Source organism: Coregonus clupeaformis, chromosome 1 (assembly GCF_020615455.1).
Source record: "Coregonus clupeaformis isolate EN_2021a chromosome 1, ASM2061545v1, whole genome shotgun sequence".
NCBI lineage: Eukaryota > Metazoa > Chordata > Actinopteri > Salmoniformes > Salmonidae > Coregonus > Coregonus clupeaformis.
In genome coordinates, this window is record NC_059192.1 from 55,702,191 (window position 1) to 55,718,303 (window position 16,113).

General features: G+C 44.4%; 1 protein-coding gene across 1 annotated transcript in view; it reads left to right on the forward strand.

Annotated features, from left to right (window-relative positions):
• The window catches only part of LOC121570887 (protocadherin-15-like), a 481,652-nt gene extending 466,192 nt beyond the window's left edge, over positions 1 to 15,460 (forward strand). The window contains exons 34-38 of the mRNA XM_041882214.2: positions 7,574 to 7,592; positions 8,702 to 8,740; positions 8,886 to 8,959; positions 11,533 to 11,641; positions 14,729 to 15,460. Coding sequence (XP_041738148.1) covers positions 7,574 to 7,592; positions 8,702 to 8,740; positions 8,886 to 8,959; positions 11,533 to 11,641; positions 14,729 to 15,346 — 859 coding nt within the window. The 3' untranslated portion in view covers positions 15,347 to 15,460. The remainder of the gene's footprint in view (positions 1 to 7,573; positions 7,593 to 8,701; positions 8,741 to 8,885; positions 8,960 to 11,532; positions 11,642 to 14,728) is intronic.
• The last annotated feature ends 653 nt before the right edge of the window (positions 15,461 to 16,113 follow it).

The window sequence follows — 16,113 nt, forward strand, 5'->3', positions numbered from 1 at the left end:
CGATTGCTAGTATGACGGAGTCATTACACGGGGCGCAATTCTTCACAAAATTTGATCTCAGGAGCGCGTACAACCTGGTGCGCATTAGGGAGGGAGATGAGTGGAAGACAGCATTCAGTACCACCTCGGGTCACTATGAGTACCTCGTCATGCCATATGGTTTAATGAATGCTCCTTCAGTCTTCCAATCATTTGTGGATGAGATTTTCCGGGATTGCATGGACAGGGTGTAGTGGTGTATATTGATGACATTCAAATATACTCCGCTACACGAGCCAAGCATGTGTCCCTGGTGCGTCGAGTGCTTGGTAGACTGTTAGAGCATGACCTGTATGCGAAGGCGGAGAAATGTCTGTTCTTCCAGGAGTCCATCTCCTTCCTGGGACATCGGTTGTCCGCGTCAGGGGTGGAGATGGAGATTGACCGCGTTTCTGCCGTGCGTAATTGGCAGACTCCCACCACGGTGAAGGAAGTGCAGCGGTTCTTGGGTTTTGCCAATTACTACCGGAGGTTTATCCGGGGCTTTGGACAGGGAGCAGCTCCCATTACCTCCCTGCTAAAGGGGGGTATGGTGCGTCTGCAGTGGTCGGCTTAGGCGGACAGGGTGTTTAGACATCTGAAGGACCTGTTTACCTCGGCTCCGGTGCTGGCACATCCGGATCCCTCTTTGGCGTTCCAAGTTGAGGTGGATGCATCCGAGGCTGGGATCGGCACTGTGTTGTCTCAGCGCTCGGGTACGCCACCAAAACTCCGCCCCTGTGCTTTCTATTCTAAGAAGCTCAGTCCGGCGGAGCGTAATTAAATGACGTGGGGGACAGGGAGCTGTTAGCTGTGGTTCAATCCCTGAAGGTGTGGAGGCATTGGCTTGAGGGGGCTAAACACCCCTTTTCTCATTCTGACTGACCATCGTAACCTGGAGTACATCCGGGCAGCGAGGAGGCTGAACCCTCGCCCGGCAAGGTGGTCTATGTTTCTCTCCCGATTTGTATTTAAGCTCACCTATAGACCAGGGTCACAGAACGCTAAGGCAGACGCCCTGTCCCGACTATATGACACAGAGGAGAGGTCCATTGAGCCCACTCCCATACTCCCGGAGTCTTGTCTGGTGGCACCGGTGGTGTGAGAGGTTGATGCGGACATCGAGCTGGCGTTACGTACCGATCCTACTCCCCACAGTGTCCAGAGGGTCGGAGGTACGTGCCGCTTGAGGTTCGCGATCGATTGATATATTGGGCTCACATGTCACCCTCCTCTGGTCATCCTGGCATTGGTCGGACAGTGCACTGCCTTAGTGGGAAGTACTGGTGGCCCACTTTAGCTAAGGACGTGAGGGTTTATGTTTCCTCCTGCTCGGTGTGCACCCAGTGTAAGGTGCCTAGACACCTGCACAGAGGGAAGTTACAACCCCTACCCGTTCCACAATGGCCGTGGTCTCACCTATCAGTGGATTTTGTCACGGACCTTCCCCCCTCCCAGGGGAACACGACGATCTTGGTCGTTGTGGATCGGTTTTCGAAGGCCTGCCATCTCATTCCTATGCCAGGTCTCCCTACTGCCCTACAAACTGCTGACGCCCTGTTCACACACGTCTTCCGGCACTACGGGGTGCCTGAGGATATAGTGTCTGATCAGGGTCCCCAGTTCACCTCTAGAGTCTGGAGGGCATTTATGGAACGTCTGGGGGTCTCGATTAGCCTTACCTCAGGTTTTCACCCCGAGAGTAACGGGCAGGTGGAGAGAGTGAACCAGGATGTGGGTAGGTTTCTGAGGTACTATTGCCAGGACCGGCAGGAGGAGTGGTCAGGATATATTCCCTGGGCAGAGATAGCCCAAAACTCACTCCGCCACTCCTCCACTAACCTTACGACTTTCCAGTGTGTGCTAGGTTATCAGCCGGTCCTGGCACCTTGGCATCAGAGCCAGATCGAAGCCCCTGCGGTGAACGAGTGGTTTCGGCGCTCGGAAGAAACCTGGAACGCTCTGCATGTCCATCTGCAGCGGGCTATCAGGCGGCAAAAGGCGAGCGCCGATCGCCACCGCAGTGAGGCTCCGGTGTATGCACCGGGAGATCGGGTCTGGCTCTCGACCCGAAACCTGCCCCTTCGCCTGCCCTGCTGGAAGCTGGGTCGGCGGTTTGTGGGGCCATTTAAAGTCCTGAGGAGATTGAACGAGGTATGCTATAGGTTACAACTGCCCATTAATTACCGCATTAACCCCTCGTTCCATGTGTCTCTCCTCAGGCCGGTGGTGGCTGGTCCACTCCAGGAGAGTGAGATACGAGAGGCTCCTCCGCCCCCGTTGGACATCGAGGGGGCCCCGGCGTACTCAGTCCGTTCCATCTTGGATTCGAGGCGTCGGATGGGGGGCCTGCAGTATCTTGTGGAGTGGGAGGGGTACGGTCCGGAGGAACGGTGCTGGGTCCCTAGGAGGGACATCCTAGATCCCTCCATGTTGAGGGGCTTCCACCGGAGTCATCCGACTCGTCCTGCTCCGCGTCCTCCTGGCCGTCCCCGAGGCCGGGGTCGGCGCACGGCTGGAGCTGCGCGTCAAGGAAGGGGTACTGTCATGGAATCAGCCGGGGCTGCCCCTCCTCCTTGCTCGGGCAGGCTTCGGCGTTCGTCGTCCCCGGAGTACTAGCTGCCACCGATCTATGTTTCGGTGTTTGTCTAGTTTGTCCTGATTGTTTTCACCTGTTTCCCATTATGTTATTTATTCCCTTTATAACCCCCTGTCTCTCATTGGTTATTGTGTGTGATTGTTTTCCGTGAGGTCGGCAGTGTTCGGGTGTATGCGTATTTTGTTTCCTCCCTGTTTGGAGGTTTTGTTTGTATTTTGATTACTGTGCAAGTAAAGTTCGTCTGCCAGTAGCTCGGTGTCCTGCGCTTGACTTCGCTCAACGCATACACGTCGCCCTGACAATACAATACATCCTGAAGAAAATGGTTTCATGAGAAAAAGGCAGTCCAATTTACTTCTTTCAAAACCACGCAACAACATTTTATTTGTTTATGAGTGCAGGAAAATGGAACATTTCCAGAACAACATTGAATTACACAAACTTTCCAAACTGCTCTGAAGAGGGGAGAAAATAGAGTGTGACACAGAGTTCAAATATTTCTCTAGATATTTGCCATTGGGAAGTGGTAGTTGAAGCTGTGGGTTCATTATTAGGCTGATGATGATGTTGTGGATGGAGAAAGTGAACTCATAGGGGACATGTCTGTAGAGATCCTCACAGCATGATTGACTAGTAGCTGCATTACAGCTCTCTGAAAGGGACTAATTAGTCAACCAATTCATCCTCAACCACTGGCACTGCTGTCCTCAGACCTGTCACCATCTACTCTTAACTCACTCACCTACACAAACTCTCTCTTTCTTCTTTCTTCTCTTTAATCTTTCTTTCTTGTCCTCTCTATCTCTGTCTCTCTATCTCTTTCTTTCTTTCTTTCTTTCTTTCTTTCTTTCTTTCTTTCTTTCTTTCTTTCTTTCTTTCTTTCTTTCTTTCTTTCTTTCTTTCTTTCTTTCTTTCTGTCACGCCCTGGCTCTAGGGACTCTTTTAAGTTGAGCCAGGGTGTGTGGAGTTTATGTTTTGTGCTCGTTGTGTCTAGTCTAGTTTTTGTATATCTATGTTGGCCAGAGTGGTTCTCAATCAGAGGCAACGAGTATCAGCTGTTGCTGGTTGTCTCTGACTGGGAACCATATTTAGTCAGGTGGTTTTCCCACAGTGTTTGTGGGATCTTGTTCCGTGTTGGTTTGTGTTTTGCACCTGTGGACGTCACGTATTGATTTGTTGTTTTGTTCGTGTATCATTTAATAAATAACAATGGTCACATTCCACGCTGCGCCTTGGTCCTCTATATCCGACGATCGTGACACTTTCCCTCATAATGTTCATGTGTACCCCACTCTGACATACTACCATCAGTATCAATCTTCTTCTCAAGGCTCCTGTAGCTCTTTTTTTCTCTGTCTGCTCTCCCTCTCCCTCTCTGCCACTCCATATATCTGTTTCACCTCTAACCCTCCCTCACCCCCTCTCAAGAGCAGTAACAGTTGAAGTCGGAAGTTTACATACACTTCGGTTGGAGTCATTAAAACTTGTTATTCAACCACTCCACACATTTCTTGTTAACAAACTATAGTTTTGGCAAGTCAGTTAGGACATCTACTTTGTCTGTAAACAATTGTTGGAAAAATTACTTGTGTCATGCACAGATTATTTCACTTATAATTCACTGTATCACAATTCCAGTGGGTCAGAAGTTTACATACACTAAGTTGATGGTGCCTTTAAACAGCTTGGAAAATTCCAGAAAATTATGTTATGGCTTTAGAAGCTTCTGATAGGTTAACTGACATCATTTGAGTGAATTGGAGGTGTACCTATGGATCTATGTCAAGGCCTACCTTCAAACTCAGTGCCTCTTTTCTTGACATCATGGAAAAATCGAAAGAAATCAGCCAAGACCTCAGAAAAAAGATCATAGACCTCCACAAGTCTGGTTCATCCTTGGGAGCAATTTACAAACGCCTGAAGGTACCACATTCATCTGTACAAACAATAGTACGCAAGTATAAACACCATGGGACCACGCAGCCGTCATAACGCTCAGGAAGGAGACTCGTTCTGTCTCCTTGAGATGAACGTACTTTGGTGCAAAAAGTGCAAATCAATCCAAGAAGATGCTGGAGGAAACAGGTACAAAATTATGTATATCCAAAGTAAAACGAGTCCTATATCGACATAAAAGGCCGCTCAGCAAGGAAGAAGCCACTGCTCCAAAACCGACATAAGAATGCCAGACTACAGTTTGCAACTGCACATGGGGACAAAGATTGTACTTTTTGGAGAAATGTCCTCTGGTCTGATAAAACAACAATAGAACTGTTTGGCCATAATGACCATCGTTATGATTGGAGGAAAAAGGGGGTTGCTTGCAAGCCGAAGAACACCATCCCAACCGTGAAGCACGGGGGTGGCAGCATCATGCTGTGGGGGTGCTTTGCTGCAGGGGGGACTGGTGCACTTCACAAAATAGATGGCATCATGAGGAAGGAAAATGTATGTGGATATATTGAAGAAACATCTCAAGACATCAGTCAGGAAGTTAAAGCTTGGTCGCAAATGGGTCTTCCAAATGGACAATGACCCCAAGCATACTTCCAAAGTTGTGGCAAAATGGCTTAAGGACAACAAAGTCAAGGTATTGGAGTGGCCATCACAAAGCCCTGACCTCAATCATATAGAAAATGTGTGGGCAGAACTGAAAAAGCGTGTGCGAGCAAGGTGGCTTACAAACCTGATTCAGTTACACCAGCTCTGTCAGGAGGAATGGGCCAAAATTCACCCAACTTATTGTGGGAAGCTTGTGGAAGGCTACCGTAAATGTTTGACCCAAGTTAAACAATTTAAAGACAATTCTACCAAATACTAATTGAGTGTATGTAAACTTCTGACCCACTGGGAATGTAATGAAATAAATAAAAGCTGAAAATAATTATTCTCTCTACTATTATTCTGACATTTCACATTCTTAAAATATAGTGGTGATCCTAACTGACCTAAGACAGGGAATTTCTACTAAGATTAAATGTCAGGAATTGTGAAAAACAGAGTTTAAATGTATTTGGCTAAGGTATATGTAAACTTCCGCCTTCAACTGTAAATAGCCATTCCCCTGGTATTCTAGAACAGATCAAAGTCTGGCTAATTGTGTATTCTGTGTTCACCACATGGGGTAATCTCTTCTATCAAAAAGGCCCACAGCTCACATACTGTTTTCTGGTTCAGGTGGACTTTTTTCTTCAGCCCAAACAGCCGTAATTTCTAACAGATGTGATTTTTGTTTATTTTTGTTCCTTTGATGGCAATTATTGTGTCATCATAAACCATTACCTCCCAGTTAATTGATTGCATCTAAGATAGGAAGAAATTCCCTCTTCCTGGTTTAATCCGGGATGCATTAGTATTCAAGTGTTCATTAGTTATATGGAGTTGACAACTCTTCTGATTGTGCATCCCCACTCTCCCCCCTACTGCTCACTGTCTTCAGTATCTGTCCAAAGGGCCATTTGTCTTGGTGCTTACTAAAGACTGCACCAGCCCAGCAGGCCATTCATCAACCCTACTCCGACCTAGCCAGTCCCATACTGGGAGGTGTGGTTGTATGGGCTATGACCTGTCCCTGGTCCCAGCCCCATAATAACAGATTACTGCTTTCCAGAGGAAGCTCACATCATCGCTCTCCCAGTGATGATGATAGACCTCCCAGTGAGAGTCCTCATTACTCAGACCCAAAGACACGCTACAGTAGTACACCGGTGGACCGTGAGGTCCCGGGTGCTCCATTAAGCCATGTTTTCATTGACTTTATATGCACTATGTCTGGGACAGAGTTCGTTTTTTTCTGGGGTAAATCTGTGTTTCTTTGTTAACTGTTGCCTAGTATGAGGTGCATTTGAGTAAAGCATGAAGAATCGTTTTGAAAAAAGGGTACAATACTGCTTTCCAAACCAGCCACTCAAATTCTTGAAAATAAGGCCAGGATTCAATCAGATCAGCAGTAAACTGTGTTAGCCAACAAACGCATAGCTTTCCATTACTTTTGGTTAGGTGGTGTCGGACGTGTAACTGCGTAAGAGCTGTCAAATCGGTGAGCAGCTGCTCTTGTAGTCATTGTCACGAAACCACACCGTCCTTATATCCCACCCACTTTAGAAGTTCAGAATGAGATAGTGTAGGCTATATAGAAATAATGACACTCAAATGTAAAATCATTCAACAAAATAATAGGGATTTATATCAGCCTAATTGAGGTGTAGATAACATCATTCTTAATGTGACTCGGTGCATCCAATGGCAATGTCCGCGATGGGTAACACCAGGGGCCGCTTGTGGATTTGACAGCTCTAGCGCATTTAGCCTACACCTCCAAAACCACCCAAACAAAGCAATAAAAATCTATGCGTTTGTCGGCTAATGCAGGTTACCTCTGATCTGATTGAATCCTGGCCTAAGTCACTCTGATATTAGTTATATGGTGTGACACCCACAAAGCTAACCACAGTCAAAGGATGTGTTTGAACTTTATGCAATAACAATTAAATTTTTTCACATAGATTTACGTTGTACTAACTAATACATTCGAGAGACAATAGTGTGCCATAAAAATATTTGCCCAATTGCCATTGGGAAGGAAATTGCTTAGATATGTCAACTTAAGTGTAGGGTTTCCTGAAGAAAAAGAAGTAGCAGGTTATGGTTAAGTGTAGAGTTTGTTGTTATTTCCTGTTTCTGTCTCCACCACCTCATTATGTATTCAACTTTTCATTTGATCTGCCGAGACGTATTTTTTATAATGGAAGAAAGAACATATATAGATAACAACAATGTTTCTGTATGCATTTTTTTATAAAAAATGTAACCGATGGCTTGATACAGGAAATTGCAAAGTAAGTAATATTGAAATCACTTAACTGGTCAGCAGAATATATGTTTTATCTGAATTTTGATGTCATATTGTTCTCATAATTTGCACTGTTTCTTTCCTCTTTTTTTCTTGGCCTACAGGCGAGGATACAACAGACAGGTAGGCATTTTTATTGTGATGTATTTTTATGTTATGCATTGTGTGCCAAGCCCATTTTTCATGCTCAAGGGAGCTTGAGGCAGCTTTATTCTTCATCATTCTTATCTACCTTTCACTTGATGGAAAATACTGAATGACATTTAGACGGGATGAGAGATAGTTGGCAGATAATTTTAACATTATCGCTCTCCCAGCGATGATGATATACCTCCCAGTGAGAGTCCTCATTACTCAGACCCAAAGACACACTATAGTAGTACACCGGTGGACCGTGAGGTCCCGTGTTCTCCATTAAGCCATGTTTTCATTGACTTTAACACAGTTTACATTTGGTTTGAAAACTGTTGGTGCCATGACATCTCTGTACAGTCAGGTGTCAGATTTTCATGTTCTATATTTGACATCAGCTCTAAAGTTATGAGTGTGCTTTATCAGTCATCGATCTCTCATTCTCTTCTAAAGTACACTATATGTGTTCGCTCACCATTTCTATTATCCTTTTTCAAGCTTTTGTCTATTTTCATCTTGGCTGTCTACTCTGTTCATCCTCTCAATCTTTCCTTTTCTCTGTATTCTCCTTCATCACCTCATCTCCTCCTTATACTGTGTTTATCCATAGTTCGTTATCTCCTCCAAATCCACTCTCCTCTCTATGGCCATAGCCCTTTTCTGCAGTCAAACTACCTAGTGGCCTCATGGGTGGAATCGTATTAATATTTTTCATAATTTCATAATTCATTCAAAATAAAAAATCAGAAACTCCGGTGTTTCTATGTCAAACGGTTTTGTTATATTTCAGTCTCCTGTGATGTATATAAAGTGTAATATTGTGATGCAAACTCAAAATTGAATACATTTAAACTCTAAATCTGAGGTATAGGTGTCTTCTTTTTTTTTTAAGCTCATAACTATGTGTGTGCGGTGTATACTTTTGTTTCAAAGTAGATTTGTTTAAGACTACCAAGAAACACTCTGTGTGACCCTGATTTAGCCCACTGCAGTAAAAGGTTAAACACATTTAATTATTTCTCCTGCTATACCATAAATATGAACTGGACATTCTGTCTCTGTTTCTCCTTATCCTTTCCTCTCCAACTAATCTATGGCAGCAACAGCAACTGCTAAGGCCATCCATGCTGAGACCTGAGGTAGAAACCTTACTGCTTCTCTCAAAGCACAAGGATAATTCTGCTCACACTATGCTGTTCTGTAATGTACTGTGCTGGGTTTCTATGGTTTCTCTTTTGTTTCTCTGTACTAATTTTATCTCTATGTACTTCTTCTGAAATTCAGGAGCTGTCCATGGAGTCAGGCATCGATCCAGGCCAAGACTACTACAGGGATGACAACTATAATCACGACCAGGGGTGAGTAAAAACTCAGATGATTTTCCCATCCCTCATCAGTCTCGCTCTGATCCAGGGAATTTAATTGATCTCCACTGGTTAATTTAAAGTTTAAAGTTATCCCATTAAGACACATTTTCGGATTTATCTTGAACTTACATTGCACAAGCCTCCGACACACACACACACACACACACACACACTGAGTGATCCTTTGGGTTGGAGAGTAATGTGGGAAAATTCTAAATGATGGGTTAAGTATAACATATTGCATTAGTACCCCTCCAGTTATGCAGATCATGCCTTTGTTTACCCTTTCCACTCCCACCAAATGTAATGTATTACTCAGCCTTGAGTGGAGCATGGCACCTGAGAGCCTGGTAACGGTCTCCTCCAGTAGGGAAGAGAGGAGAGGGTACTTTGGCTTGCATGGTACACTGCAAATCGCCTATATGGTCTAGAGGAAAATGCTGTAATCTACAGCGATACAAACAGATGTTAACCTAATGTTATGCATTGAGGGGAGTTAAGCTACTTGGAGGTGATGCTAATCCCCTAAGTGAATCAAACCTTAGTGAATTGTGTGAAGTGGATCATCGACTACTCAACGTATTTTAATTGCATGATCACGTAGGCCTCATCAACTCTGTGACATACCCTCTCATCATCCATGCAAATTCTAATTGCCACACCGGATGCTTAGTGTGTTTGTATGACGAAGCCCTTCCGTTGAGTCTGACAGTAATTGTGTTGTGAAGACTGGTCGACTCTGTGGGACAGCAGGTCCTTATTAAAGCTGCTGCTGCTGCTGCTGAGGTTGCTATTACAATAACCCCAGACTGCCTTTGATCCGTTTCTATTTAAAGAGCAGGGAGCAACTTAATCCAGCGATCACTAGCTGTCGGTCTTCAGCGGCGACCCAGCGACTTCACGTCTCCAGAAGGTGTTTCTAATGCAGATTTCCCAATGACCTGCTTCCATCAGTTTCCACAAAGTCACTGGTTTAATGCAGCTGGATTTTGGCACCCATGCCAAGTGGGTTACAGATAGGACCACAAATCTGTTTTGGCACACTATTTCAGATCTGACACAAATGTTGGTATGATGCTGATTGATACCGGCCCCATATTGCACCTCATTTACAGATTCAATGTGGGGCTAATGGAGACTATGATATGGGCCTTTTAATTGTGCATCGCTCACAGCTGTAATGTGGGCAGAGTTTAGCCTTTACTCCCAGGTACAGTGCCTTCGGAAAGTATTCAGATCCCTTGACTTTTTTCACATGTTGTTAAGTTACAGCTTTATTCTAAAATTGATTAAATTGTTTTTTCCACCTCATCAATCTACACACAATACCCCATAATGACAAAGCAAAAACTTTTTTTATCAATTTTTGCAAATGTATTACAATAAAAAACAGAACTTCAATGGAGTTCTGTTGAGTTCAATCTTGGTTTCATCAGACCAGAGAATCTTGTTTCTCATGATCTGAGAGTATTTAGCTGCCTTTTGGCAAACTCCAAGAGGGCTGTCATGTGCCTTTTACTGAGGAGAGGCTTCCATCTGGCCACTCTACAATAAAGGCCTGATTGGTGGAGTGCTGCAGAGACGGTTGCCCTTGTGGAAGTTTTTCCCATCTCCACAGAGGAAATCTAGAGCTCTGTAAGAGTGACTGTCGGGTTCTTGGTCACCTCCCTGACCAAGGTCCTTCTCCCCCGATTGCTCAGTTTGGCCTGGCAGCCAGCTCTAGGAAGAGTCTTGGTGGTTCCAAACTTCTTCCATTTAAGAATGATGGAGGCCACTGTGTTCTTGGGGACCTTCAATGCAGCAGAAATGTTTTGGTACCCTTCCCCAAATCTGTGCCTCCACACCATCCTGTCTCGGAGCTCTATGGACAATTCCTTTGACCTCATAATCATGTCCAATCAATTGAAATTACCACAGGTGGACTCCAATCAAGTTCTAGAAACATTTAAAGGATGATCAATTGAAACAGGATGGACCTGAGTTCAATTTTGAGTCTCATAGCAAAGGGTCTGAATACTTTTTTATTTGTAATACATTTGCTAAAATACAAAAATAAAACTGTTTTCGCTTCGTCATTATGTGTGTAGATTGCTGAGGATTTTATTTTATTTTATCAATTTAAGGCTGTAACATAATAAAATGTGAAAATTTGTCAAGGGGTCTGAATACACAGTATTCTCTTCACACCCACTATCTCATGTATTTGTACATATTAAATTATGCAGCAGATCAGTGTTTACCCCTTTTCTCATGCATGTCATCTCACAAGTTAGAGGGATGTGGGGTGTAGAGCAGAAGTCAAACCAAAATAACCATGACAACTTGGGAACGGTTGATTGTGCAAATTTAAGAATGTTTTATGCACATCTACATATGTAACACAGTACATATGCAATTGTTTTATTGTTAGAGCTAGTGCTTCAAATGTCTCACATCCCTAGGGCTGTGAGCAGAGGTTGTTAGTTACTGTCACCTCTCAAAATATATTTCACAATGCTGGAAAGGAATTATGGTAGAAACAGCCCTTAATCTGTTTCCCGTTTGCCGTTTGTTTTTCCTCTCAGGTATGACCTTCCTCAGTATGGCAGTCACAGGAAGCTGATCTCTCCCATGTACGATGAGCATGGAGAGCTGATTATAGAGGATGACTACTATAGCCCCCATGGGTCTGAGGTACTTATTTTACTATATGTATCAACAATTTGATAAGATCAACAATTTTATTTTGATTATCAATACAATATATCAATAGCTAGGTTTCCATCCAATTGGCAACAGATTTTGATGTGAATATAAACAAATCTGAATATAAAAAAAAATATGTGTTTCCATCAAATTGACTTGTTGCAGATAAAAGGCTGTGTGTCATGACATAATGCACATAAAAATAACTTTCGGTTAAATTTCCATGTACCAAATGAAATAGACAAGTTAATTGTGTTTCCATCGCATTTTCATCTCTAATGATGGTTTTGTCACAAACAAAATTGCATTATATAGCAAATGTGCCCACTCTGGTATTGGCATGTGCGCTCTCGCCAACAGCTCGCAGATACAGTGCAAGTATAACCTATGATGAGATTATTATGGACAAAATTATTTGTATTTGTCAAACGGCAGCCAAGCATTGATCATCATGTCACCAGAAAAAGACCCTTGATATTTATTGGAAAGGAGCATCAAGCTCATCACCGTGCACTTTCACTACCCTATGAAGTTCATCATAACTTAATTAATATTGCCTAATAAACAACATGCTTTCCCAAGTCAAAATATAATTGATTGACTCCAAGTTTACTTCGATATGATGGTTATTATAACAATATTTGCGCATATAAGCAAGGGGTAGAGGGCAAGGAGGCAAGAGGGTGGGATTCAGAGACCTACCACCAGGAGGATGAGATCGAGCAGGCAGAGCCTGCGGAGAGCGAGGAACCTTGTGAACACTCCTCGGCTGCCAAGGCTGAAGTCCGTCATGAAGAAGCCAGTAAAAATGGAGACCAGACTGCTGCAGCCGGAGAAGCAGGCCGATCCACCTGGAAGAAGGCCAAGATGTTCAAGATGTTTGGCACCAAGAAGGACAAGGACTACGCTAAACTGATATTGGCCCGCCGCATCGACAGTCAGAAGAGTCTGATGGGGGGACCTGCCAGTGATGGTCCAATAGACACCAAATCCACTGCCAGGAGCCGCCTGGGCAAGGTGATGAAGCACATCAACCTGAGCAACAGGCTGCAGGTGAGGAGGAAGTTGCAGGGCAGCATTAGTCGAAGCTCTGCCACAGGTAGCAAGAGAAGGACGATGTCTTGCAAGCTGCCACAAGCGATGAGGAGAAGAAGTCCAAGTTGTAGGAGTGGAATGGAGAAGGAGAAGTGTTCTTATGAGGAATCAGAGAGAAGCACCTCTTTCCACTGAGGACAAAGATCTGGACCAAGATGATACCTATGAAAGCACTGTGGACTCAGGGCGTGATGAGACAGAGAAGGAATCTGGCACTGAAAAGGAATCGGCGACAAAAAAAGAGTCAGATTCAGAGAAAGAGTCAGGCTCAGAGAAAACATCTGGGCCAGAAAATGAATCAGGATCAGAGAAAGGTTCTGATTCTGAGAAATAATCTGATAGTGGGACAGAGAAAGAGTAAGGAACTGAAAACTAAGGAACTGAATCCAGTACAGAAAAAGGCTCTGTGACTGATAAAGATTCTGAGGAAGAGTCTGAATTGCCTATTCTTCCATGAAGTCATCTGGCACTTCTACTGAAAGGTCCAGTGGAGGGACACAAGGCAGCTTGAGGAGCAGTGCTTCTGGCATCAGCGGAAGTGGCAGTGGAGTGCTAGTGACAGTGGCAGGGTAGCATTACTGGCAGTGGAAGTGCTAGTGATGGTTGTAATGTTACTGGCAGTGGTAGTTTTAGTGGCAGTGGTAGCAGCGCAAGAAATGCTGCTGCCCAGCTTGGTTCTTCCATAAGATCATCACCAAGTGCCGGAGGCAGTTGGTGGGCAGTTAAGGGGAGTCAGGGTCTGGGTTGGGACGCTCATGTACAGCAGTGGCAGCCAGAGCCAGCTCTCTAGATCAGAGGTCAGAGAGGCCGAGGAAAGCCAGCGGACGGACCAGAGCTACCTGGCGGGAAGCGAGAGGAGCTCCACCAGCTGCAGGTCCACTGGAGGCAGCCACAAGTCCTTCCTGACCCAGAGTTCACAGGACACCATCGATGAGGAGAACAAAGAGGAGGATGAAGAAATATGAAGAGGAAGGCAGCACCACCGATGAGAGAAAAAAGTCTGCAGAGGAGCTGAGTGACTGAGCAGTGTCCAGGAGGTCCAGCGTTTGCTGGAGAAGGGCCAAGCCACAGTACCTACGCGGAACCCCTTACGGCTCAGACTCTAGCAGCACCATGAAGGAGGCCTCAGAGGAGACCTTCGGAGGACACTCCCCCATCACAGAGGTGGACAAGGACACCAATTACACCATCTGAGAAATCGTCTGGGTCTGACGCCAGTTGCCAGGGGTAAGCTGGTAGATCCCAGTTTGGAGCCACAGAGGAGATTTTTATGATTCCGATGGGAACTCCACAGTCTTCTGAGGAACGCGTTTGTCAGCTGTGAAGAAAGATTAGCTGGAGTGAACTCTCACATGGGTGTGAAGAGAATACTGTGTGCTTCATTCTCAGTGTTTCATTCTCTTTACCTCTTTCTACCTCTTGGAAAGACGTCTTGCATGGAAGTGGAATAGGTTGTTCTTTCGTCTGCTTTGAATTTTTCTCTTTTCAATGGTGTTGAACCACACTTTAGCACCTTAGAATTTCGTTTGTATTCGAGATGTTTCTTCAACCAATTGCACATTGTGACTATTTAAATATAGCCATATGATGACCATAATGTAACAGTGCTATGACCTACCAGCGGCAGGTAGCCTAGCAGTGAAGAGCGTTTGGCCAGTAGCCAAAGGTCTCTGGTTTGAATCCTCGAGCTGACTAAGTGAAAAATCAGTCTGTGCCCTTGAGCAAGGCACTTATTACTAATTGCTCCTGTAAGTCGCTCTGGATAAGAATGACTAAAATGTAAAATCATGTTTACAGAGTTGTGTGTTTCATATCCTGTTACTGTCATAGTTTTAAGATAACTTACGTACATTGATTGCCATACAAATATATATGACCTGTTTGGATGCATGATATATTTTAATATACGTAAATACTATTTTATCTGTGCATTAATCTCATCTTTGGCTCTCCATCTTTCTTTCCATCTTTTGTTCTCAGCCTGGGGTGAGGAAGAAGCGGATCAAGCTGGTGGTGGACAGGGAGTATGAGACCAGCTCCACGGGAGAGGACAGCGCTCCTGAACCCCAGAGGAACCGCCTGTCTAATGTCAACAGCCACTCCAACATCAATGGGAACGTCTACCTCTCTCAGAATGGGACCATTGTGCGGACCAGGAGGCCCGTGCACACCAACAACCTCAAGGTGAGCTCCCCTGGCCGCCTGGGCAAACCATTTAAAAAGCTGGACATGCTGACTGAGACTCAGGAGAAGCTTCCTCTAAACAGCATGGGGGAACCGGTAACAGGAAATGGAATATGTACACTTATGGGCATTACCTCCACCGTTGACATTAACCTCAACAATCGGTCCTCCAGCGGGTCCCTGGGGTCCAGCATCATACGCCTTGACAGAATTGGGTCCAAATACAATATTGCCAAGGCCCTACATGACAGGAACAGCAGGAGTAACTGTTGTGTAAATGAGCAGGAGTCGTGCGTGGACAACATGGCATCGAAAGAGACTTTGACTTCCCACAGCGACCACACACTATCTGAGGAGGAGGAGCTGTGGATGGGGCCTTGGAACAGCCTGCACATACCAATGACTAAATTATGACATATGGACTGTTGAGTGTTTATATCTCTCTGTTAACAATGTTGACCATGGTTTAAATGTGTTGGAGAAGGAGCAAAACATTATTGTATAGCTCTGCTGTAAAAGCGTAAATCACTGTCCAAGACTAGCAGTGTGATTGCACTAACGGTATTGTTGCACAATTCTTATGAATGATTTTATGATTTTTGATATGATGATGTTTCATGTGTCAAATACATACAGTGCCTTGCAAAAGTATTCATCCCCCTTGGTGTTTTTCCTATTTTGTTGCATTACAACCTGGAACTTAAATTGATTTTTATTTGGATTTCATGTAATGGACATACACAGAATAGACCAAATTGGTGAAGTGAAATGAAAAAAAGTAACTTGTTTTAAAAAATTCGTACAAATAAATAACGGAAAAGTGTTCCGTGCATATGTATTCACCCCCTTTGCTATGAAGCCCCTAAATAAGATCTGGTGCAACCAATTACCTTCAGAAGTCACATAATTAGTTAAATAAAGTCCACCTGTGTGCAATCTAAGTGTCACATGATCTGTCACATGATCTCAGTATATATACACCTGTTCTGAAAGGCCCCAGAGTCTGCAACACCACTAAGCAAGGGGCACCACCAAGCAAGTGGCACCATGAAGACCAAGGAGCTCTCCAAACAGGTCAGGGACAAAGTTGTGGAGAAGTACAGATCAGGGTTGGGTTATACAAAAATATCAGAAACTTTGAACATCCCACGGAACACCATTAAATCCATTATTAAAAAATG